The following is a 26,719-nucleotide window of genomic DNA, read 5'->3' as shown; positions in this document are numbered from 1 at the left end:
GGACTTTTGGGTAGCAATTAATTTGAAGTTTAACACGTGTGCGTGTGTCTTTGTGATTATTACATAATGGCAAAGACAATGTCAGCAGCAGCCTCTGCCAATCAAATGCCGGCTGGAACGAGTGTGTGGATTTTGGTGGCTCAGGTTGTGCAAGAAACAGAGCCGCATTTCAAGGACTCGCAAATGCTAACAGGTGATGACAAACACACACACTTCTCTGCTGAAAGGGACATAAACAAAATAATAACAAAACGCAGTCAGCAGCTTGAAGAGCAAACCAGCCTGGTGCTCACCGAATAGAAAAGAGAAACCGCGCAGGCGCCCACCGACCATTTCGAATTTCGAACTCCGGAGGATGGCTTAAAAGCATGTCCTGGCCGAGTGAGCAGCTCAGTCTAGTGCTAAATACATCGAGGCCAGGACACGCGATCCGAGAAAGCGTCGATTCAACCAAACAAAAACCAAGTGCCAAGTGCCGTGTGAAGAGGCCACAAACAACTAACTAACTAACTGCCTCCAGAAACTGTGCGATTCAAACTAAGCCAACAATAAATATAAAAAAGTTACCAGGTAGCAGCAGATAGAGCTTGTTTTGAACTGTGTGGTTTGCGTGTGTGTGTGTTGTACGTGTTGCGTTGGTATTTGTGATGTTAGCCAACTTCCGGTAGCAAAAGGCGAAATGTCAACACATTTTTTGTACTTCCTAGCTAGCAGACAGCAAGGCGTCAAAGTGGGAATTGGAATTGGAGCTTCCTCATATCTAACATATTATTTATGATACTGACTGTATTCAGTGAGAGGATGTTTTCTTCGCAGAATATATATTTTCATGACTTATTTTTTAATGTCACAAATGTCAAATATTATTGCTTTAAGGAATGCAATTTGCAAGATTTGGAACATCGTCATTAATTTTTGATATACCAAGTTCGCATTCGTAAAACAACTGTAGAGATTTTCAAACATGAAATTATTATATACATATGAATAGATTTCATAGCACTTAAGCTGTGGACTGAATGAATTCAAACTGAGTTTTATAAGGTGTCCGTTTTAAACACAGATAACATTGTAAAGCATGATTTTTGGATAGAGTGTGTATGATTATAAAAACTTTATGGAACCTTGCGAGCATGCCGGATAAAGAATTTCGCGTGCTCCACTCATTTCCGCCAGTTGCATGTATGTGTATGGATTATGCGTGTGTGTGTGTGTGTGTATGTAAGAATCTGCTCATTTCCGCTCCCCTGCAAAACCAGGTGAAAGCTAGCTCGTAAAGCTCACGGTGAAATATCCATTTGCAGTGCATCAGTGCCCGGGAAAAGACTTAAAGCAAGCAGCAGGCGAAGTGAATAAACCATAAACAAAACCCCCGAAATTTAACCGAAAGCAAGGCAAAAACGAAATTTAAGCGTCTGTGCATATTAATCAGAACGAGAAACGTGAACAGGATCAAGTCCTAGACAACTTATCACAGGGGATTTACGCAGACAGACAAACGCAGGACACGAATGCGAGTGTAGAGCAAAAGGCAGCGCTAATCAACGGCCAAACCAGACGACATCCTTACCGACTGGCCACGCCCACAACTCCCCTTCGAATAGGAGAAAAAAAGTAACCACCAGAAGCTTGAGAGGAGAAGAGCAGGAGCCGCCTCATTTGGCCACTGCGGATTATGTTAATTAGGTAATTTTTGCTTTGATTACTCGTACCTTTGGGGGCTGTGCAATTTTGTTTGCTTTCCTCCCGCTTCCTCCATTCAGCACGCTCCTCAATTTGACACCCATCCACCCACCCAGTGTCCAGCTTACATATTTATGAAATTTTCATGCAAATCCAGCTAATTCATTCACATTTTGCTGCTGCTGCTGCTGCTCATCTGGCAACCGTTGCTCAGTTTTTAATTCGCTGCCTTAATTGCAAGACAGTTTTTTTTCGCCCAACTGATTTGTAGTTAAAAACTCATAATTAACAGGCAGCGGCGTAAATTGAAAAAGTTTTAGGGTAACTATACCCCTCAAAAACGCAAATTGAAATTTTTTCAGGCAAATGTAACGACAACACGGGGAGTACATTAGGAATGTTAATCAACAACAAATGAAACAGTTAATTTTGATTGCGTTTGGCCGGCAAACAGAATTATCACTTGCCAAACCGATTCATAGCCAACCGATTCAAATATACTTGTGTAAATAAAAATTAGCAAAATTCTAATCTTTTTCGAATGCTGTTAATGCAATCGGAATTAATTACGAGTCCGATAATTTATTTAACAGCTGACATTTAATGGTTAAATGGTTACTGCCTGTGCCAAATAAAACAATTTTGCAACCACAACACTATCAAATATTACTCAAAACTAAGTGCAAAGCCAGCAGTTGAAATATTGTGGCCTGTATGACCAGTCAATTGAGAAATTCGATAAATTGAGGCTCGAATCCACGGAGGAGAATGCAAATTGTGTGCAAAAGTCCAAGGCTCATGGGAGGACAGAGGTCAGAGGTTTCGACCAGGACAATGCCGATCAAACTTGCGACTGGCAATGGAAACAAAAACAGAAACTGCCAGTTGCCGGCAGGCATTCGGCATTCAAAACTTTATACTCAGCCTCCTCTGCCGCTTCAGCATCGATAATTAAATTGCGAAATTGTGAGCTCTGAATCGAGGATGGAAACTATGAAAATGTGGCTAGAAATCGTGCTCAAGTTTCTGCCACAATCTACCTACCTCTTAAATCATTTCACTTGAGTTCTGGGGGCGCGTGAGGGCTTTTTGATTTTCAGTTTCAATTTAATTTGATTGATTTTTGCCTTGTTTGGACTCTGGCACATAAAATTCATACTCGTGAATTATGCATGCAAAGCTGTTCGCAAAAGTATTATGAAATTCCTGTGGGCAATTTATTTATTTACGAGTATATTGCGCACAAGCGGCCAAGAACATAGAACACAATGGCGGGTAAATTATGTATGTACTATATGTACAAGTATATACACTGCACACCATGAGTCTATATATCGCCAGCATACTCGTATAGAGTATATTTATTTTCTGGTAAATTGTCAAGCGCAAATTAAGCAAACGCTAATTTGACTTTTATCTGACACGGCAATAAAAACTTTGGGTATCCGCACCAAAGAATCTTTCGCCCCGAAAAGCCATAAAGTCCAAGTTCCAGGCAATTAATGCAGCCACAATGTCTAATTAGATGGCAGCAAAAGCGCCGCCAGTTGAGTTCAGATAGCACACGCACCCCAAGCTGGGGTTGCCTCGAGTACAGGTAGCACTCCCTAAGGGGGATGCTGTTTAAAGGGGGAGGGGCTGCCGCCCCAATTAAGTGCCCCAGGGTGTGGCGCGAGTGGCTCTTGTGCGGTTAAGATGCTAGCACCATGGCATAGTAACCTGATACCACATCAAAACACGCTCACAACTCAATTTGGTTTGACTTTCAATCAAGTCAAGGTTTGGCAGAATTATGGGAATTGTTTCCATTGGCAGCACAATTATTTATTTATTTAATTAGTAGCTGAAATAGCTTGACTTTTTGCTGCTGGCTGTAGGTAAACGTGTTTCCATTGAAATTAATTTTCCGGTTCTATATGAATATTATTAATGGCACAGCATGAATAATGCTTAGAGCTATTAGTGATATCCGAATAGGGGCTAGTGCTAATAAAATTAAAATCATTCGATTAGCGAAGGTTCATAAGGGTAATTGAAATTGAAATTTGTAATGTAAGTAAAATCAATTATAGTAAATCCTTGGGCATAATTCAACAAATAAAATCACATGATAAACAAGTAAAACCTTTCAAAATGAATTGCTGCACTTGGAAATCAGTCCAAGTTACTGTGCGTATGAGTGATGCATACTGCAAGCCTTTTCAGATGGACCAGGTTGCCGGTTAGCCAACCCACAACCAACAGACGGCGGCATTGTTTGCGACCAACTCGGGCACTCGCAATCACGTGCCCCGTCTCGCGGCAATCAAAGTCGTTAGCTGCAACCGTGGGGGGAAAGCCCAAAGGAAAGTGGGTTCGCACATCCATCCATGTGCGTCGGCGACGGCGGCGGCGAATAATCAAATATTTTCGTGACTACAAAGGACCCCGCACAGAGATAGCAAAAGACAGGCGGGTGAAACTTAAAGCCAGTGAAGTAAATCCGATTTAGGGCTGGAAAACGGCAGCAGGAGCAGCCGCAGCCGCAGAGAAGCGAGCGAGGCTCCAGACAATTTGCATATTTATGAAGAAGAACTGCCTTTGATAAAGCTGCAAGCAAGACGGCGCTCACAGGCTGCTTTAAGCTGATTCAAATTGAAAAACGCAGACGGCAGAGGCAAAAGATACAAATGTAAATGGTTGTGAGGCTTCGCCGGGTTGGGGTTAGCAACAATAATCTGCGCTGATTTACGATTTACAGGCGCGAAATAGACAAGGAAAGTATCGGTATGGGAAGTCGGCGGACAATTTGCGTGCGCAATTTGCAGTTGATGGGCGACACACGCCTCAACTCCCGCCTGCCCAAAAAAAAAAAATAACAAGAATCCATCCCCCAAATTGTTTAACATTTTTGAGAGCGCGAGGAAGCGAAAAATATTACACACTGATTTTGATCGTTTCGCTTTTTTCTTAAAATAAACGCCTGCTGGAAATGGCAAATGGATAGCTGTCTATCCACTGCAAATATTTCACGCTGAGTTTGCACAAATATGGCCCAATTTAGAGCAATCGAGAGCAAATGATGCATCAAACAATGTTCCATACAAGTTTCGCATCCGATGGATTCTATAAAAGAAGCTAGGAAAAGCGTGTCAAAATTGATTGGTGCCAGTGGTAAAATTCTATAGAAATATTTGACAACCAAATTGGTCTTCTGGGACCATTATCCCTCATTTACGAACATAAATACGTACAGTTACATTCACATAAAATAATTACCGTAACCTGAAACATTTTCCAATTAAAAAGCCAGCCACATTAGCACTGCACTGATTGCAATGTGAAAACTTGTCTGCATTTGCAAGTATTTATAATTTGTCAAATGCGCGCAAGTCTCAGAGTCCCCAGCCATTTCACCTCAATCTGTCTCTGCGAAGAACTCAAACTCATTTCGCAATCACTTCTGAAATGTAACAAATTTGGGTTTTTGTTCAAGTTATGCAGTAAAAGCTTTCAGCTTTCCCACTCGACATGTTCCTAGAACTGTGTCAACATAGTTTTTCAATAACGCTGCGGCATTTGAGTGCATACTTGTACGTATTTAGTGCAAATATGGGTAAGCAGTTGGCATATGAGGTTGATATTACCAAAAACCAACTTCCACTTTCCGCACATTGCCTTGCACTTTGGTAAGCACACTCTAATGCAGATACACATATATACATTGCCTTCTGCTGTATGACTTCAACAATGCAAATGCACCACTCAAATATACAGTGCATATATACATATATCTTGGAGAATCTAGCGACTAAAGCCAGGTGCGTAGTTTATAGTAGAAAGGGGTTCTTATGAGGGCTTAAGCACAGAATGTAAAGAAATTTGGGTTTACTTATGAATGCAAATCTGCACTGCCAATTAGTATAGAAAAGTTACCCATAGTCTACAGCACATTTCCATATTGAAGGCTTATGGTTTAACCAACATTTCCTCTGCTTTGAAGAATTATACTTCGCTATGCTTCTGTGCATGAAACACTTGGAAATCTCACCTTAATACCTAATCCTCGACATTAAAGTGTTGCGCCAGCAAAGTGATTTGTTGTGCACGATACGACAGCAGGATGCCAAGGCATCTAGACACCCCGAAGAACCCCTCTTAAGACCACTCTGAATCGCCATTATTCCCCTTCATCAGAATCGCACAATGGCAATGGGAATGAGAATGGGAACGAGAACGACGGCATTGCAAATAATCTTTGCAGTAAATACGCAACGAGAATGGAGAGGAAAAAACCCCGGCCGGGGATCATTATTTGCCCAAGTGGGAAACAAAACGTTGGCAAAAAGTCCTGCGAACCAAATGTCGCACATGACTGCGGCAACTGTGTGCGTGTGCGTTTGCGTGTGCGAATGCGAATGCGAGTGTGAGTTTGAATGTGTAATTTAAGCATTAGAGACGCGTAAAACCTTAACTCAAGGCACATGCACGCATACAGAGGCAGGAAAATTGAATAAATTATGCGTGTCATCACATGCAGAGCAGCTGGAATAGGGCGGAAAATGGGGGATCTTCCTATGGAGCATCGCAATTTGTGTGCGACGACGGCATTTAATTAAGCATTTTGTATTCATCGGAAAAGTCATAAAAATTACCAACAGTTGTTGGCATGCGAGTTTGAAATTTACAGAGGATTCAGGATTTGTGCACCTTTATGTTGCATCAATGGCTGCATTGCAGCTGGGATTTGCCAAAGAATAATTACCCATTATTCGTGCTTGTTCGTCCTTTATAAAAATTTTTTGCTGGTAACTTATCTTCCATGCCTTTGGGCCTCCCTTAAACGCAAAGTCACGTTCCTGAGCGACAAACTAGAAGGAGGAATAGTGAAAATATGCAAAGTAGTCGTGGCTTCGAGCGTATCGGGTTTCAAGGTCCCAGCTATCCATAAAAAGTGTGTGGAAATCGAGCTTTCGGATATCCTATATTGACTTTGAACCTCTTTGGGAACTTTCCTTTTAGAATATATTTTATTCGTACACCGTGAAAATATACAAAATGCAATGCAAAAATGGAAGCAACTCATTTTCTCTGAACATTAAACAATTATTTACAGTTTTTTGTTCCCAAATTTGAATTTTTAATATTGTTTTACATATAATCATGGTAATCGAAGAATATTAATTATGTTATAACCTTAAAAAAAATAATGATCATCAAGAGATATGCTAGTTAATATAGTAGTTTCATTGTTGAGGAAACTGTTTTTTAGTTGTACAGCGTAAGTTTGGTAAAAAAAAATTGTATTTGTTTTTATGCACCGATGTTGTGGTACCCTTTTGTCGAGAGCGCCTCGAACGTATGTTAATCCTGTCGAGGATGTGCAAAGCAAAAACAATGAGCACTTGGGCGACAAAGTTTTGGGTCGCATACGTATCCTGCTTTTGTATGCACATGTATGAGTGGGTCGTGTAAAGTTATCCTTGAAAATATTTAGCAGCCACTCAACGGCGTTACGTATACGCACAGTTAACCTGGCATCATCACAGCTCAGGACACCCGGGGGCGCCACCTACAAGTCACCAGGCACCTATTTCTGCTGTTTGTGCGAGTGTAGAAAACTTTTTTAGACAGCAAACACTTTCGCATCGATTTTCCTGGCCTTTTTCCCATGGTTTTCCTCTTGCTTTTGCTTTTGCGGTGGCTGCTATCTGGCTGTTCGGTGCTGTTTGTTTTTATTTTTTCACACTCTGGCTTTTAGTGCTTCCCACAGTTGCTCCCGCTTACACTCAGGCTCACCACCGACCCACCCGGCATCATCATTTAGTATTCAACGTGGCATTAAGGTCAGGATATCTGGGATTTATAAGTTTTGTTAGCAGCTCCTCGAAGGCCGAAGGCATGCGTTTATTTATGCAGGTCAAAGGAAATTCCAAAAGGCATTCCGCATGGGCTGCGGACTGCACTTTGCCACACCGTAAATGGCAGGCAGAGCCTTTTGGCTGATTCCTATCATTTAAATCAAATTAAACGCCTGGTTATATCAAATAAAGTTAAGACATGCTGGGAAACTTTCCGGACTCTTTTGGCATAATTTCCTTTACATTTTTTCCGAGTGATCCCCGCATAACTCGGGAGCTTTTTCCTTAAACTGTTTCGCCTGCCTTTGTTGGACAACAAAAGTTTGGTGGCACGCCCACTTGGCTGCCCCTCACTCGCCTGCACTTTCGACACTTTTATGCCTCACGGTCAAATTGTTATGGCTTATAATGAATGCCGGGCTCAAAAGAAAGGCGCACAATAAATGTTCGAAATAAAATATGCGAAATGCAGCACACTGAAAGTGGGCGTTGGGAAACGCAACCAGCATAACAAATTAAAAACTTTTCTCCCCCCACACTTTTCCTTCCATCTTTTCCGCTTCTGTCGAGAAATACCAGCAAAATGTTTTGCCATTAAAATATGAAAAATTGCTTAATAATTCAGGGTGGCCGGGGGCAGTTTAAAACGGCAACAAAACAATTCAGACGCTATGGATGCTGATTCGATTCGAGTTTACCAAATGAACAGACATATTTGGTTAGTGTGGAAAATTTAGTCTGTTTAAGGATTTGAGATCATCAAATGTCAAATTTCTCTATCAAATTTGGGAAGTATTAGAGATCTAGAATATAGATATTGAGACAACTCTGTGTAAATTACTATAATAAATATATGTATTTAAAATTCGTCATGCTTTAAAGAAGACAGCCTGCCTGAAGCAGTAATCATTTTATAACTTCCCACAAAGCACATTTAAAGAATTTGGTGCTGAGTGAAGGGTCTCATTTGAAACACATTAGACATATTTCGCATGCTAATTCACTAATTGCCATCCTAATCATCGGCGCACAACGGGAATTACCAGCATATATCAAGCGGCTCAAGTGCCTTCCTTCTTCTGTCTAAATGGGACGAGAGTGAACCCTTGCAGGCCGCGTTTCGTGTTCAACTTGTGATTTCCGCCACATTAATTTCAATTTCACAAAAAGACGCCCACGGAAGACCGAGCCCTGTTTAGAGGAAATACCAGGGAAAAGTCAGCCGGGCCAGTTCAGTTCGGCTTGGTTCGGGGACACGGAGCATTTGGTAAATGCCTTAATGGCCTAATTTTTGTTTTTCAACGTACAGACAAAACGGGGCGAAGAGTCGCACACAGCCCAAAAAAAATATACGACAGTTATGCGTGTAATATTTTTCCTTTTTCCAGCACCCCGGAAAATCCTGCGGGGTGGTGCTGGCAAATTATCATTGAAGTTGAGCACAGAGAGAACAACAATCGTTAAGGGTTCGTGGGCCGGGCTTCGTGGTCTTCGGCATCCTGCCTTGTGGCCCATGAAATGATGTCGTAAAAATTTAAAGTTTGCCGTCTGCCTTTTGTTGTTTGGAAAACCTTGGAGCAAACAACAGCCCCCACTGAGCTTTGCCATAATTTGATACTCGAAAAATTGAGCGTAATGTGCGTTAATGTAAATGGCGCGTATTACTGACAAGTGCCTTGCCTGATAAATGGCCCCAGTTCCGCAGATTTATGCGCAGACACATGCGCTAATTGTCAAAGAAACTTCGGTTTTAGTTCCACTTCCTGTTTGAAAATGTCGCAGCGACACAACTTGCTAGCCGGGGAAAAGAAGGAAAACTGAGTGTTTTCTGCCAGCCAATCTGTCAGGGGACCAAAAACCCCGGTGCCCGACAGCTATGAAAATTAAAAGACACAAATGCCAAAAGTTGACGACACAGCCGACAGCAGGATGAGCAAACAAGCGCCGTTGACAACCACAATCAAAATAACAGTCGAAACTCGCAGATGGGAATTCGGTGATGTCGAGAGACGAAGACAAACAGAGGTCTACTTTAACTGCTTGGATTTTGCTTTATTTTTGGCAGCTCCCAAAGCTAAAGTTATGCACACAAATATTTACCTAGTTTTAGAAGAAACAATTAGGAGCACGCATTTAGCTGTTGGAAAATATCCAAAGAAATGTTAAGGCATTTAAGTCAGCTCCGTACTATCTTCTCTAATTTAGTGATGAAATAAAGTGCCAAGCTTGTTCGTAAATAAAATAATAAATTATTAGAGGATTACTTTATGCGCTTTCCAACTTCCTGTACTTGTTTGGCAGCTGCAAAAACTTGGCTGTATGCTCTAGTTGCTACCAAATGTTTGGACTCCAAACTTTATAGAATTTATTTTTAATCATATTTTTCAGCTCTCCGAAAATCGTTCTATTTATCTGTATATTAAGTGAGCTGCTGCTCACTCACTTTACTCACTGCTTTATGGAATATACGTTTTGAAGAGTATCATCCGCGTCCCTGCTAGAAACCTTCTCCACACTTGAGAACAATGGCTCTGGGCCAAGTCGACGACACCCAATCTGAGTACAGTTTTAGTGCAGTTTTTCCTTTTGATTTTCTTTCGTAATACGAAACCACTTGAAACGGCGGAAGGAAAAGCGCATACCCAAGCCAAGTTATTGATTTCGCTCTAGTCACAGATTTATTTTCACGGTTTTCTATGACCCGCTTAGCAAAGAGCTTTAAGAGCCCCGACTTTAAGAGCCCAGAAAGTGAGGAGCAGAAATTCGATGACACCACACTTGAGGCAAAGGATCTGCTGCCAAAAGCCTCGAGTTATGTCCTGGCCAGAAGAATTCCGTCTAGATGGTTGCTCAGACATTTTGCGGGCGTGTGTGTGTCGACAAGAGTATTTCTGTGAACATAATCTGGCTATCGCACAGACACGTATCTCAGATTTAATGGTCAACCAAAGGCAATTTGGCAAATTATTAGAAAATCATTGTGTCACTTTATGTGCCGGACAAGGAAATATGAGTGCCTGTGGCTCGGAATACGGCCCACTTCAGCGTCTGTCAGCTACACAATTTTCCGGGGCTGTTGACCCAAAGTGGAATTGGTTTTCATATAACCACCACGAGACCATGCCATATTACAGTATTAACCATGAGTAATATTTTAGCTCAAGAGCTGGTCAAAATCAGCCAGGGAGATGGGAATACTTTGAGTAATCGAACAATTGAGATGGGCAAAAGGAGAGTGCGGGTCAACAAATTATGCGCAGTTATTGAAAAAGTTTTTCAATCTCGCAAAAAGCTTTGCCAGAACCAAACTAAGCCACGACAAAGGGGTTAAAAATATGAGAAAGATAATAAAAATGAGTGCCATGCCGACTTCAAACATCAGCGTTTCTTCGCCAACATTATTTTGCCTGGTATTCAAGGTCCCAGGGAAGATAAGCCGCTGCGAGCAAAACCAAAATTGGGCTACCAGAATAAAGCCCAAGACGAAGTCAAGCACAAGCAAAAACCCAAAAAATATACTTGTATACAAAAAAAGAGCGGAACGGAACAAAAAGCGACCAAATAAATATACACAAGAGGACCGGCTCTGTTGTGGCGCTGTGGCCCTGAGCCTTCGGCGATTTTTCACAACACAATTTAACAAATAAAAGCAGAGGGAAAACTACAAAACAAAAAAAAGAATAAATAAAAGGAAAAATAAACGCAAAAACTTGCCTCAAAAGACGCACACAAATAAAACAATAAAAGGCCCACACACTCACCCACCGGCAAGAAGGAGAACAACAACAAGTTTATTACAGATTTTACTTATGTGTTTTTGGTTGGCTGGGCCGGGCGAAGGTTGATGTTTTTCCTGGGGTTTTCCTTGGGTTTTCGCCGGCTGGGTGGTCCCTTTTTACCGCAGGGCATTAATAAGGAGCACAACATGGCGGCACAATGCTAGCGGAAGTCAATGACATGTGCTCTCCAGAAATCTCCCGTTGATGGGAATGACAAATCCCGTTGATATTCTAGGCCTCTCATATAAATTTTCATGAAAACGGAAAACTTGCTGCGAGGTCATACTTAATATCCTTGAAACCAGGAAGGGGCAGCCTTGAAGGGACATTAAAAAGGATTTGGACTTGCGCAAAAAAAAAAATATAACAGTCAAATTTGATACGTTATAAGTTACTATAGACTTACTCTGAAATTTACATTTAATATATTAAAACAGAATATCCTCTATTCAATTAAATTAACGCCCATGAAAAAGTTTGTTAAACTTTTCTGCGAAACATGGCAAGAAATCAATTTCGTAGCCTATTTCAGGCACCTCCAAATGGGCCTAAAATCCTGACGTGGCCTACACCTACGCAGTTTTCTTTTTGGTTTCCCGTTATCGATATGGCTTTCCGTCCACCCACATTTTCTGCCAATATTTCAGTCACGCGGGACCGTCGAACTGATGCTGCTGCCAAATTGCTGGATCTCTCAGTCTGACAGTCGAAAGCCAGAAATAAACTTTAATTTGAAAACTTTTATGCGCAGCAAATAAAGGCAAATCGATGGCTGAGAATCAACCAAGTGTCGTGGCAAATTGTTCGCCAAGTGTTGGACATTTTGCTTAAAGATGCCAGACCTAGAAAGCAGTTTAAGTCCCACATGCATATCCACGTGCATATCCCGCACGTGCCTGACATTGACACAGATGCTGGGCTGCAGGGTTCATGCAGGATAGCTGACTCGCGCAATTTTCCGGACTGTGCACTTAAAAAAATATCGGATCTAACTACAAGAAACTACTACAAGCCAGATTATACCTTTTCATTGAATTTCAAGACCAATTTATCATTTGTAAGCAGTGTAATCAAATGGCGAATATGGACGCTTTGTTTACAAGATAATGTCCAGAAATATGTACATTACATGAGTCAATGGTTTTCCTTTCAATGTACAGTTCTCACATAATTATTTCCAGTGTAGCACCACACCAGCATCGAGCGCATGTCGCTCACAGAAGGCGAACTCCATGAAGGGGAGGGTAAAGCGGAAGTTTATTAAAACTACTGCAAACAAAGGGGCGCAATGGGATAGGAAGAGAAGATATAGAGGGTAAAATGCATTGAAAGGAGCACAGAAAGTGCACTTAAACAATAAACATGCCGTTCGTGAGCAAAAAGGATCCAAGGGATCCAAAGAGGCGCAAATACACCGAACGAACCAGCAGTTACATTTCCATACAAATAAAGCACAGAGCGCGATAGAGAAATAAATGCAGAGCATTACGTATACGCCAGCGTGTCTGGAAAAATGCAACCAGCCGCGACGGGCATGGAGATACAATTTTGTGTGTGTTTTGTTGCACCATTGAGCGCACCACTGAAGCAAAAAGCTGTTGCAAAGCAAAGAAACACATATACATATACACATACACATATATAAAAAGAGCACCAGCCGACTGAAGCACTCAAGGAAAAAATGCAATGGTGCAGCATTGGAAGGACAGGCATGTGGCCAAGTCCTTGCTCCGTCAACTGCATTTGCATCCGTTGATAAAGCCATGTTAGGTTCGAGGATCCGCTTTCGGGTTCGGGGCATCTAAATACGTTTAAAATAAATCACAGACGTATGCTGTGTGCTCTGGGAAAAAGCGGGGTTGCGAAATCCAATTTCAGCTTTTGCAGTGAGTGCGCCTTGAATTTTTGTTAAGCAGTTTGCTTTTTATATCCTTGCAGAGGGAATATAAAGTCTGAAAGTCAGCTTACAAGCTTCATACTAAAAATAATATGACCATCTGTGAAAAGTGTTAAAATTGTTTAGGGTTATGATATCTCCAGGTGGACTATTATTAAATTGAAACCTGATATTAAAAAATTCTAAAAGATGGGCACATTTTAAAGAAGTGTACAGGGTATTTCCTGGGTTGGGGTTTTAAACTGTTTTACTCGGCGACATTCTGCACTTAATTTTTGTTTCGTCTTTGTACTCTCCTGGAATTTGTATCCTTGTACAATGCACTCTAAGATTGCAGCATTGCATGTTATTCGCTTTGTGCGCAGCATTTGATTAACTAACAAAAATGTGCACTTGCATAAAGGAAACAAATGGCTCGCTCGGTCATATAAATATGCAATAAAGTCGACGACAAATTTGAACAAACAACCCTCGCTAATGTCTGACAATAAAATACAGCCGAGCAGTACAAGAAAAATATGGCACAGCAATTTGCAAATTATTTTCAAGCTGGCATAAAATAAACTGACAGGCACCCTTGGAACCCAGCCCCGCCCACCAAATAAGGGACACCACCACTGGTGGGATGCGTCAATCTTCTCCAGGCAAACAGACAGCTCACGTTGTTGCTGCTGTTGATATTTCCCCCATTTGTTGTTGGTTTTTGAAATCGACTTTCATGTCAATTGACTTGCGTACATTTGCCTGTCTGAATATCTCACTGGATTGGGTAGTCTGGGGGTGTTACGTATTAGGGGGTGGTGGAATGGGGCTGAATGTCGCCAAACTTATGGCCCAAATTTTACTGTTATGTAAGCAAACGGCAGCAGATGAAATGAAACGCCAGCTCCTCGATGATATTTGTCAATAAATTTAACGTAAACCAGCCAGAGCCTTTTTCCCTTTATTTGTATTGGTATATATGTGGAAGTCGGTGTATGTGGCCCAACATTTTTGTGTGTAATGGCAAGGAAATATTATAATATTATATATTACGAGTACCACATTTTTCTTAAATTGGTATGCCAGTTAGGTTTTAAATACCGGAAAATCATTCAACGGAGGGCCCAAATGTAGCCTGAAATATTTTGTAAGTTATCATAACAAGCTGGGAAACATTGTTAGGCTTATAAAATATAATATAATTGTTTTGTTAGGCTTAAAAACTATTTTACAGCCCATTATTATTATGCTATAAATATATTTAAGGTACAAAACAATCCATCAATGTACTGCAATCTTCCGAAACAAGTTATTAAAACTCCCCACCGGGTTATCAAAATGCCATACTCGACTTTAAGTAGACATTGACAAATTAATTTGCCACCATGGGGTTGTCCGAGGCCAAAAAAAGGCGGGAAACCAAACCGAAATCCACTTGGGAGGAAAGACAGTAGAAGCCAGGATGCGTAGCATACATTCGAGCGTCATTAGGCCGGCAATGAGTAAATCAAATTTGCGTCGTTTTTGGGCCAGCTGCTGCGGGTTGTCAGTTGACAGTTGGGTTGCTCAGTGGCCTTCCTGTCGCTTGTCTACGCCGGAAATGAAATGACCCAGTTAAATGATTTATGGCAAGAGCCCATACACACACACACAAGGAGACCGTAGGCTTGGGGTTTATTACCGGGGCTCAATGGCGAGCGGCTGAGAGGATTGGAGAATATCCCCTTCAGCTTGTATCCTGAAAACCATGGCGTGTTGAAATTATAATTTCATTAGCTGCAATCAACATAAAAATAACACTAAAGGCAACTGCCAAAGCGCTCTGATGTCGTAAAGCCAAAGTAGAAATTAAAATGCGATGAACAGCAAGGAAACAGGAGAAGAACAGGGTGAAAAGATATTTAAAAGCAACTTCTACCTTTGCCACCTTTTCTGCATTCACACAGCACAACACACAGCTAACAAGAGCGTAATTACAAGCAATTTTTTTACGTTTTATTTCAGATTTTAAACACGCGATGACAACAACGCCGGGGGAGCACTTGGCATTGTAATGTGACAACAGTTGGCTGAGGACAACAAAACAATACCAAAAGCGGGCCATCAGGAGTAGCTGGAATGCTCGCTTTTTAATTGACATTTGCTCGAGTTGAGTTGAGTTGCGTTTTGTTCAACAGCAATTAGCATCGTGGAAAAGAAAAAAATTAATGAAAAAAAAAACAAAACAAAACGCAGAGCAAAACACAAAGCAGCGCAATTAAAATTGTAAAACAATTGCAAAACGTTGAATTGAAAAGGGGAAACAATAACAGACGACGACGACCCGGAATAGAATGATCAAGTTGATTTAATTAAAAATTCAGCATCACCCTCGGCATCCGTGTGCAATGGCATTTGAGCACGCTGCTTGAGCAATGGCCGCCGGACCGGAAACGCAGCCATTGCCCTCGGGCAACATCCGCCTCTGACTGCCGCCGACACTTGTCACATGTTTGGCCAAAAAGGCGCGCACGTGACGCCCCCGGAAAACCAGATGAACGAACGGATGAACGAGGAAATGAATGAGCTAGCAGCCATATTCAAAATTGAACGTTAAACGTTCGCACGTACCGAGCATAAATTCCAAGTGAAATAAAAGATCCAAAAAAAAACAAAAAAAAAAGAAAATATAACCGAAACGAAAGAAACGAGGACCTCCCCATTTAAACCACCAATTCAAAAAAAAACGGTTGAAAGTGGGTCGCAAAATGGTGAAAATCGTGAACCAACACTGTGATCTAGGCCTGGCCCTCCTCTTTGCCTGGACGTGGCTAACAAGGCTGGTGGTGGCGGCCCATCTGGTCGACATCCCCACCTCATCACGCCTGGCCGCCGAGCGGGAGGAGCTGCAGTTATCCCGGCAGGACGTGGGACGGCTCAGCTACCAGAGTATCCATCGCATGCTGAGGGACGAAAACGAACCGGCCAGCATTCGGGGGGAATTGCGATACCAACAGAAACGCCACAAAAGGGAGCTGGAGCTGAATGCTCCGGCAAACAAACTTAATCTCACCCACCGCGACTTGAGGACATTCAATAGCACTGGTGGTCAGTGGAAGGGCGACTGTCAGGTGATCACAGCCATGGATCTGAGCAGCAATCAACTGGAGAGCATCAGCTTGGACAAATTCAATCAACTAAGGCAGCTGGACTTGGGCAATAACTCCCTGGAGGTTATACCCCTGAGCTTGGCCGACAACAATAAGTCACTACCCTTTGTAACGCTCGATCTATCCTGTAATAAATTCTGCCAAATGTCTACGAGCTTTTTTGCCCAGCGATTGCCTCTGTTGAAACATCTTAACTTGGCTCACAATGAGTTGGTAAACATTTCGCGGGAATCCTTCTACAATTTGTTGGAACTACAAACGTTAGTTCTCAGTCACAACAAAATCTCGGATATAGACTATGAAACATTTTTGGCGCTACCGAATCTGCAATATCTGGATTTATCCCATAACCGCTTGAGTGGTTCCGCCATCCGAGCTCTGCAGGGAATTCCGGATTTGGTCAGCCTTTCTATCGCTTACAATCCTGATGTGGGAGTTGCGATGCAGGAGTTCGTCGCGTCCTGGAGCCTCAAGGAGTTGGATGCCAGTGGTACTGGATTGTGCCAGGTGCCTGCAGCTTTAGCCCAATCCGTGAGGACTCTCAGGTTGGCCGACAACTGGCTTAAGGTAAGTTAATGTACTATAATATAAAAATGGTATATTTTAAATTTGTAAGTGAAATTGATATGAACTTTGAACATCGCCGAACTTACTCATTAAGTATATTCCTGTTGGATCACTTGTTCACTATTTTAAGCTTTATAAGTAAAGGTTATCACAGAAATAGAAAAAGTCACCGTGTGGGAAAAATCTAAGGGAGCCCTATGCTTTGATCGATAAATTTCCAACTCGACTCCCCGAGTCGAGCAAGCCAATGAACCGCAATTCGACGCATTTGCCGGCAATTAACGGCACATTCCCGACAGACACTTGCCATCTTTGTCCTTGGCTTCAGGTTCAGATTCTGATTCTGAATCAGACACAGATACAGCGCCTGGCTCCTGCATCCTGCAGGCTCCATTATGGTGGCTCCCTTTGCCACAGCCGCCATTAATTAGCATCTGTTATGTGGCCTGTGCTCCGCGCTGCGTGCTTGAGTGCGTTTTCCCGAACCCCTCTTGAATTTCCCAACCAATTTACACCCACCCAGCGAAGCAAACGCGAGGCAATCTCACCACGCGTATGATTTACACTTTGTTATTTTTAAATTATTGCCCCCGCCATTTTGTTCGGCCTTTCTTTTACTTCCGCTTTCGATGCGGAAAGAGAAGGAAAGAGGAAGCAAATGAGGGAGGCTGGTAAATTTTATGTGGTGTTAATTTTAGCATTGGGAGCTATTACATAAAAACGGGAAATTTATCTTATTGATTTTTTCGAAATTCGAGTTAGCTACACAGCTTTGGCGGAGTATTGATCTACAAAGTTTGAGAAACCAATTATTGATATTTTTTATTATTTATTTGCATTTTATTAATTAGTATGCATTGGTATTAAGTTGAATAAACTATAGGAAAGGTAAAATTTATGAATATGTACTAAAATTACTCACACCGCATTAATCCTGCAAAGCAACTATGTGATAAATTTAAAAATTATTATTATTAAACTGTTATTTTACGACGGAGTATAAATATTTCAAACAAAGCTCAGGTAGTAATTAAAAAGGATTATATAAGCCAATATTCAATTTGAAACGTTAGTTGCGATAGGAATGAGGACAGAAAAGTATTTTCCTTGAGTGGCAGTTGCAGGCATTGTTAAGCTGTTAGTCCGACTAAGAGGACACGCCACTCAAGTCCAGTTAAGAACGTAATTAAGACACAATGTGGCCACACAATGGAATAGCAAAGTGCACTTCTCACTTTTCAACAAATGCGAGTGGAAAACAAAGGGAATATAATAGAATGGGCGCGCTCAAGTCTTAATAAGGAAAGAAAAGCAATTGGAAGAGGCAGCAGTAAAATATAGACCACGGGGAAGGTCCTGCCCAAGTCCTGCGAGCCGCCTGTGATTGACATAAGCAGCAAAACGAGCTGCAGATTAGCGTTCCTCCTCAAATTGCCAGCACTTACATCCACAAAAAGCGGCAAACAGATTTATAAGGGGCACAAAAATAGACAATCTCGATTGCATTACGGGCACAAAGCTCAGCAGGTCCGCAGGCTTCTTTTCCTTCGCCCAGGTATTATCCTTAAACGGCTTCAAGTGTAGACAAACAAATGCGGCGCATAAATTGAGGCTGCCGTCGCCTTTGTCGCTCTGTCGATTATGGCGGAAGCCATAAAAGGTGCAAAAATACCGCTTCGTAAGCTGTTTAGGGCCAGAGACAAAGGCTCCCAGTCCGCAGGAGGAGCGGGATCAGGACTAGGTACAACAGCAGGAGCAGGAGCAGGAGCAAAAGCAGAAGCGTCAGCCCGGCCATGGGCATTAATAAAATAAGGATAATTGGCATAAGCATAATCACGTTTAAGCCAACAGCCAACGTGCAGCTGAGACAGGAGCTGGAATTAGAAGTACACTTCACAGTAACCCCTATTCCAGTGTCCATTTTTATTGGGCCTATCTAGAGCTACTGGTTTTCGGGTTTTCAGAAGTTTCAGTTTCTTTCAAATTTAAATTTCATATCACATAATTATCGAAATGCAGCAAATATTTTATATTACATTAGACGTTTATGAAGATTTTTTTAAGTGGACTGGCCAACTATCGTGCAGTCGCTTCTGCCACTCCTGCTGCTCCTGGAGTGAGTGGCTCATCACTGCTCCCGGGCGCCTTTGTTGCCAAGCCATTTTAATTTGTTCGCCGGGCCAGGCCGACTGCCTTTTGCCACTGCCTTTATCGGCAGTCAACACGCAGCCTTTTCATGGCAAATTATGGCGTTTAGGGGCCGCTGGTTGCCCATCCTGAGGCCCAATTGCCCGCCTGCTCCTCCACTTCTCCACTCCTCCTCATCGCCGCTTTGGCAGTATAATACTTTCATTTCTTTGGAGCCCCAGGACAGAGACGACGGCAGGCTGTCTGGCTTCCTGGTTGCCTGGCACTCGTTTCATTTAACGAGTCGCGTCTATGTTTACTTTGGTGCCAGACGAGCATTGCTCCGGGCATCACAGGCGTGGCATGGATCGCAAAAAGGGGCAAGTTCGCCGCCGAGTCCTTTGAAGTAATTATAATGGCAGATTTAAGTTAATTTTTAAACAATGTCGCATGGGGGCATGCATCTCGCACTTTCCCTCTTTGTCAGCCACTAATCAAATTTCCCCAGACTTTCACCCAGGACAATAACTTCTTAAGTGCTCGGCGAAGTCAGTGGCTAGACAGGGATTAAATCATAAAAGTTTTCGCAGCCCTTTATGGTCCATTTTATACAAAACAACTGTTCCTGGTGGATTTCTTAAAATCAAAATGAATTTTATCATTTATATGCAGTGTGCTAAGTGCTTTAGTCTAATAGAAATTTGTTATTAATTTTCAGGCAATTAATTGCGGTGACATGGACAGTTATCCACTGCTGCAGTACCTCGATCTCTCGCATTCCCGCATTGCCCAAGTGGAGGACGATGCTCTGGGACGACTGGAGCTCCTCGAATCCCTTTTCCTGGACCACAATCTTCTGATGCGAGTGCCCAGTAGCCTGCCGCCATCGCTGGAACACTTATTTCTGCAGCACAATCAGATAATGGAGCTCCCGGCGCAGGCTTTTGTGGGATTGGTCAATCTGCAGACTCTGGACTTATCCAACAACCGATTGATTTTCCTGCCCCCACTTTCGCTGCCCAAATTGCTAACCCTGAATCTGCAATCGTCAGGAGTGGAGAGCGTTAGCCAATCGATAGTGCACACACTGCCACAGTTAAGGGATCTTTTGCTAGAGGACAACCCTATCAAGTGCAGCGATTTGCTGGGCATTGCCGAATGGGCCAGTCCATGCAGGTCAGTGGATGTGGGTCAATCGAATGGGCCAAGCGTGAGTGGGCGGGTGGATTTGAAGACGGAGTATCTGCAGTTCCACAATTTTAACGAAAACTTCAGTAGCCGAGAGTGTGGTATAAGAAAACCGGAAAATTACACAATGCCGCCTTCTTGCAGCGTGATAAGGGCAGCAGCAACATCAACAACAACACCCAGAAGTATGTCAAAAGTTAAAAAGTCAAAAGAAGCACAGGCAACAGCAACATCAGTGGAAGTAGCGGCGGCAACAGCAGCAACATCAGAAAAAACAGACATACAAGGAACATCAGCTGCACAGTCCACTGCAGCAGCCACAACAGCGGAAAAAGAAACAATCCCAACAGCAACATCGAGCGACACCACAGCAACACCAACACTCGCAGCAGCAACAATGCAATCAGCTGGCAACAGCCTCGCCCAGTTAACCACAAAAACGTTGCGGCCAACAGAAACAACTTCGTTAGCGCAACTGCAGCGTCGGCAACAAATGCCTGGCATGCCGGCCAAAACAACAGAAACGCCAGCAAAGAACCTGCCAAGTTTGGCCCAGACAAAGGCAACAACAGCGCTTCCCATTTTGGCAACACGAGATGCCGGCACAGCAACAACAGAAATAAATTCCGACAACCCAACGAGCATTAGCGGTGCCACAAAAACAGCAGCAGCATCAGCCGCTGAAATAGCAACAACACCAGCAATTGAAGTGCCGCAAACCATTTTGGCCGGCAAAAAATCTGACAAAATGCCAGCCGATAAGGCACAGGAGACTTTATTAAAATACCCAACAAGGGACACGTCTGGTCAAATTGCAACACCACCACACAAACATGCAACACTGCAGCTGCACGTTAAGGATCGACATCTAATTGGCACACCGCTGCTGATGCACAAGGGCGATGTCCTTTTGGTGGATGCCGAGCAGTTGTTGCTCCCTGGTACGGCCACCGTGGCGGATGCGGATTCGGAAGTTCTGGACTCCAGCCAACAACATCAGTCAGCGGAGCAGGAAAAGCACCAGTCAGCGACTGATAAGCGACAAGCGGATGCAATAAACGGCGACACAAAGGCGCCGGCGAAAAGCCACAAAAAGAAACCATCGCTGAGCATCAAAAAGATGACCTACAGTACCAAGCATGCGGCAAAAACCGTGGAGGACATGGCAGCTACCTCGAAGACACCGCAGCACCAACATAGCAGTGTGAACACACCCAAGGAGGCTATTCCCGAGGAGCTGAGCACCTTTGCCCAGCTAAAAGCATATGTAGAGCTAAAGAGCGAATCGAAACCGGAACACCTAATGGATCAGCGGGAGGGAACCCATCACAATCTTACAGGAAATCATCCCGGTGTTATGCTCCTGGTGTCCTGCGTTTTGTTTATCGTGCTGCTTGCCGGTCTGGCCCACGTCTACCGCTGTGAATTGCCTTGGCAGAGGAGCAGCCGTTCTGGACAATCACGACCGCATCATCAAAGGCATCTAAACGAAACGGATGACGCGCACAGCTTCCTGCACTATCAGGGATCTGTGAATTCCAATGGGGGAGATCCGGCTCGCCTGCAAAAGTGGCACCACTGCACCCGGAGAGAAGCTCCCTACAGCTCCCCGCTGCACAATCTACAAGCGCGCGAACTGCAACAGCAACGCTGCCAGCAATTCTACAGCTCCTCTCTGGCGGACAGAAGCTCCTCCACCTCGTCTTCCTCGCCGGGAAGCAGTCGCAGTAGCCTGCACTCGAACAGCAGGGATGACAGCTACTATATAGAGATGGCACCCAGTAGTCCACCAGCAGCCAACCTGCCTAGTTTGCCCATGGAACTCTTGGGCAGCAGGAGCAACGCCCTTGGCTGCCGGGCGGACCGAGTGGCAGCCACCGATCTGGGCGGTACGACAGAGGCGGTACCTTCGTCGGCGGCGACCATCAAATCCGTGAGCAGCAGACTGATGACGCCCAGTTCGCGCAGGCTGAACATCTGGTGACAAACCGTGTTTGGTCAGCGGCAATATGCGCCCTTTCAGTAGAGTAAAAAGTAGAAATGAATGGAGTTCGAACGACAATCGCCAGCTGCCAAAGTCGGGGCTAAATGGGAAATATTGCAATTCTTTAGAATATTATTAAAATATTTCTTTCTAATTATTATTTACGTATTTAGCGATTTACATAATTACGAGATTTAATTCCCTGCATTCTGTGCCAGGTGCTCGTGATTTGAAGAAATGCATTACCAAATTTAGGAAGTCGTAAAACTATAAAGTGCTCGGCCACGCAATGTGTCCTATCGAATTTTTGTAGGTCGATTCTCAAAATAAAACTCCCAGGAACACCAAACTGGTACTACGATTGCAAAGGGAAAACATAAATGCCAGCAGCTTTAGATATTATTTTCAGTTGGCTCCCCTCTTGATTTATGATGCCTGAGAGCCCACACATTGCAGACCTCTTAGCGATTCGGTTAGCAGCAACAATTTGTCATAAATTCCTGTTACGTATACGCCGCGTAGTCCAGGGCAACTAAGGCGCTCAGAAGAGGCGAGGGGCGTAGACAAGCGGCCAAGTCAAATGGCCAAAGAGCCAACGCCAGCAAAGTTTTTACGAGCCAGCCGAAGAAGACGATGTCCATCTTGTGGTCGTATTTGGGTCAGTTTACTGGCCAGGACCACCGTGTGCGGCCCAGTTAACTTTATATAAGTGCCTGTCCGCTTGCCAAGATTAAGTGTTTCGATAGTCATGCATATAAAAATGAAATATCGATCAAGTATTAAATAACAATTTAGTTTATGACAGACCCAATTCAGTAATCAGAAGTTCAGGCAGCGCAGGCTGAGCCAGGCGAATTAATAGAGGAATATGGGTTGGTAGTAAATTTGATATGGTAGTTGGAATATAATACCATCCAAATTGGAAAATTAGGTGTGGCTCGCCAACAGAGCAGTGGAAAAAATAATAGCTCCTTGACCACTTTAACTCGCTAACACTTTATTTGATATGGTGAACCACTTTCGAATTTCCAACATTCAAGCCGAGTCCTTCCTGCTCTTAGTATCCTTTGAGCCATGCAGCGCTTCCATGTTTGATGCTTTGCCAGATCTTAAACTACTTTCACAGCTGCTACAGATAACAGAGTTTAAAGTGCAATCTAATTAAAGTTTTGCATCCATTCCCACCCACCCTTTGGATGCTAGAAGTGTTTGCTATCTGCATTGGCATCTAGAATTCTTCACGCCATTTGCAGAAGCTGGGAAAAACGGCCACAAAACACCCTCTTTCTTGAGAATCAACCCGCACTTAACCTCATTTTACAAATTGCCCAACACAGCATATGGTGTAAATCCAGCCAAATGGCCAGACATCTAATCCGCCACGCCGAAAGTGAAATGTTGTAAAACTATTTGGGGGCTATACGTACATGTATCTAACGGACATCAAAATAATGTGGCTGCAAATCAAATTACAAGACACGCGGCTGGCTCTTCGGGGGTGGAAAAATGGCTAGGGGAACGGCCAAAAGAACGTCCCATGGACATAGAACACAACAATTACATTAAGACACGATAAAAAGTTGTGCAACAATCTTGCAACCCCAACCACCGAACCAAGCCAACTACGCCGAACTTAGTCGAAGATGGTACCATCTCCTCCGCAGGGCAAACCACAGTCATTGCACAGCTTTTTCAACTTTTTGCGGCTTTGTAATTGGAATACAAGAAGGAGGCGCGTGCACACAAGCGGCAGCAACAGGAAACAGTCGGAGAATGTGAAATACACAGTTAGATGCGAGTTAGAAAGCACTCGGAAAAATAATCGGAACTTATGGTCCACGGATACTGGGCAGGAATGGCATTTTAAGCAAATGGGAGAACAGACTTGAACTTGAAATCCTACTGAGCTACATTGCATTTTGTACTTTAAGCGGTATACTTTTTTTTTTGCTCTTAGAAAGTTTGTTCTAGTGAAGCAGAGTTCATATGAAAAATCAGGTGGCGCGTGTGTACATTTTCTACAAAATGTTTAGATTTAGACTTTCAAAGTGTCTTAATAGACATTCTTGAACATCATTTTTAAAGATTCAAATACCTAAAAAGTTTTGCATTTAGCAAACATTTGTGCCTACTTCCCACTTATGTGACAATTTAGGTAAACCATACCATGTTTTCCCCCAGTGCAGATAGGTACAACTTCTTTGGCTTGGGAGAGAATTCAAGGAGGCGTTCAAGCAGGGTCCGCTTAAGCAATTCAGAAGGATTTATTTTCGGCCACAAAAGCGAAATGCCCGACAAAGCGCTCCGAACAACAATTAAAGTAATGCTGACCAACAACCCCATACGCCCGGTTGGGTGGGATTAGATGGCGGGGAGTCCTTTTCGGTCCAGTTGAGTGGACGAGTGGAGTGGCGTCCAATGCCAGGACGCACAAAATCTTAATTAAGGAACTTCCAAGTGGGCAAGTGTCGAACGGCAGGGAATGGGGGCATTTTTTGAGAGTTTCGCAAGGCGAAGAACCTTTTTATTTGTCGGCTTGCCAGCGCAGCACAAAATTCGCCTACAAAAGAAACCCTACGGCAGAGTGACCCAGAGACTCTGGTTGGATTTAGTCCTCGGGCATTGTCAAATTTAATGAAGGTTTCCTTTTTTGGACTTTGTGCTTATGACACTGGCCAGCTGGCCAAGATTTAGGAAGTTTCTAGTCGAGAGGCAAGCAACTGAAATGAGTTAATTCGATATTTGACACTTTAGGAGCTCGCATTCCACACAATCTCGGTATGTGTGATGGGTTCCAGGGCTCCAGAGACCCAGGACTCTTGTCTCCTGCACAGTTAATAAAGTTGGCCCGGACCAGGACGTAATTATTCGCCTGCTAAATGGCTTTTGGACGACATTTGGGGGCAGTAAATGGGGGCGATTTAGAAAATTATGTGAAAATAAGTTGCCTTTTGTTTGGCCATTGGCCGTTGGCAGTTGGCGGTTGTTCTGGATCGTAAATAACGTTCATAATTGGGCAGACTCGAAAAGTTGTGGGGCAAAGGCAAACAGAACTCGAAATGTACATCTCGGCCGTATGGATAGCAAACAATAATTAAACTTAATTGCGCTGTACATTGAAACGTCAAACTGTAAATTATAGTTAATAACATTTACTTGTAGTGGAGTTTACTTGAAATAAACTTTTCCATTCCGAATATTGCATGTACAATTTCCATAGAATATGTATTTAAAACTTATCAAAACAGAGTGGATTAAAAGTAAAATGGAACAAAGCGAAAGCCAGGAAACTACAATTCGAGTAACGTTAATATTTGCATTTAATTTATCGAAAATCAAAGTAAAATGCGATAAAAACCCACAATAAAAACAAAAACTAATTGCCAAATATTTGACGTACAGTTTGTAGCGATAGCCATTAAAACCTTTATATGTACGGTTACATATATATACACATATAGAAAGAAGGAAATGCGATAAAAGTGAGATTCATGTAGCGCAAAGCCGAGCAAATAATTAGTAAACAAATACTTCTATTTACAAAAACACAGCAAATATTTAGTTAAGCCAAAAAGACGCGCAGCATTTTAATTAAACAACAGAAAATCGAGAGCTCTCAGAAACAGATGCGAAATGCAAAAACATCCAATAAGTAAAGGTAAACAATAGTTGCAGCATAATTTTCCGTGTGTATTTGTAAATAGACAACTAAAACCAAATATGAAAATATAAAAAAAAAACCTGGGACAAACCAGCAAATCAACAAAGAATATTGGAAAAAAAATATATTTGTTGGAGGACAGTTCCAAATACATACAGATAAATATATGAAATTAGTGTTAGATTTAATGTTGCCAAAATCGGAGCAACAGGGGTTGGTAAAAAAAAACCAAAGACATGTATGAAGATTAAAAATAACAATAGCATTAAGTGAAATGTACTATTGATATAGCAAATATGGATAGCAATTAAAATTGTAAAGATAACATGACAAACATTTTATGAAATCTTCTTGAAAACCAAAACAATTTTAATGCAAACAAGAAACCGAAAAAAGTGTGAAAATAAATTGAGAAATTTAATTTGAAAGAGTAAAATCACTACGGTATCACTGTATTTTTATTTCATGGGGGATTAAGTTAACATATATTTCATATATGGCACAATGGAAAAGTGCGTTATTGTTGGGCACTGAAAGAGAATATCAATTAAGGGAAAGGAAAACTTCGAAAGGATGTGAAAAATGGGAGATGCAAGAAGCATGGGCAATAATAATGCGTTTTCACAGATACTTCACGGACTTAAAGTTAAAGGTAAAACAGCTACATCAGCAGGTTAAGGATGTTAACCCACATATTGAAAAAGAAAGATCAAACCAGGCGAGCAAGGACAATAAAAATAAACGTTAAATTAGTGACACATGCGGCAGTTAAGCTGGGCATAAATGTGAATGAAGCCACGGCTAAATTATGCCAATACACACAGGCCAGAGCGAGGAAAACTCGAGGAAAACTCCCGGGAGG

At 42.6% G+C, this 26,719-nt stretch overlaps 2 protein-coding genes across 3 annotated transcripts in view; one reads left to right on the top strand and one right to left on the bottom strand.

Annotated features, from left to right (window-relative positions):
- LOC6553629 (protein timeless homolog) overlaps nt 1-26,719 on the bottom strand; it is a 67,239-nt gene that overhangs the window by 7,904 nt on the left and 32,616 nt on the right. The gene's annotated exons all lie outside the window — the stretch shown is intronic.
- On the top strand, nt 386-26,097 carry LOC26527110. 2 transcript variants are annotated; one of them, XM_026983763.1, is made up of 4 exons: nt 386-525; nt 1,305-1,686; nt 15,186-16,897; nt 19,743-26,097. In XM_026983763.1, the coding sequence occupies exons 3-4, from the start codon at nt 15,929-15,931 to the stop codon at nt 22,194-22,196; spliced, it is 3,423 nt and encodes a 1,140-aa protein (XP_026839564.1). In that variant the 5' UTR covers nt 386-525; nt 1,305-1,686; nt 15,186-15,928; the 3' UTR covers nt 22,197-26,097. The 2 variants fall into 2 exon arrangements, with proteins under 2 accessions (XP_026839564.1, XP_026839563.1); XM_026983762.1 differs by having other exon boundaries at nt 386-570.

Source organism: Drosophila erecta, unplaced genomic scaffold, assembly GCF_003286155.1.
Source record: "Drosophila erecta strain 14021-0224.00,06,07 unplaced genomic scaffold, DereRS2 tig00000000-arrow-pilon, whole genome shotgun sequence".
NCBI classification, from domain to species: Eukaryota; Metazoa; Arthropoda; class Insecta; order Diptera; family Drosophilidae; genus Drosophila; species Drosophila erecta.
This window is presented reverse-complemented; position numbering and strand designations above follow the sequence as displayed.

What these genes read in the sequence shown, in the direction of transcription:
- LOC26527110 (XM_026983763.1), top strand. Translation starts at nt 15,929, where the DNA reads ATGGTGAAAATCGTGAACCAACACTGTGATCTAGGCCTGGCCCTCCTC. An exon ending in TGGCCGACAACTGGCTTAAG is followed by an intron (nt 16,898 to 19,742) that starts GTAAGTTAATGT and finishes ATTAATTTTCAG; the next exon opens with GCAATTAATTGCGGTGACAT.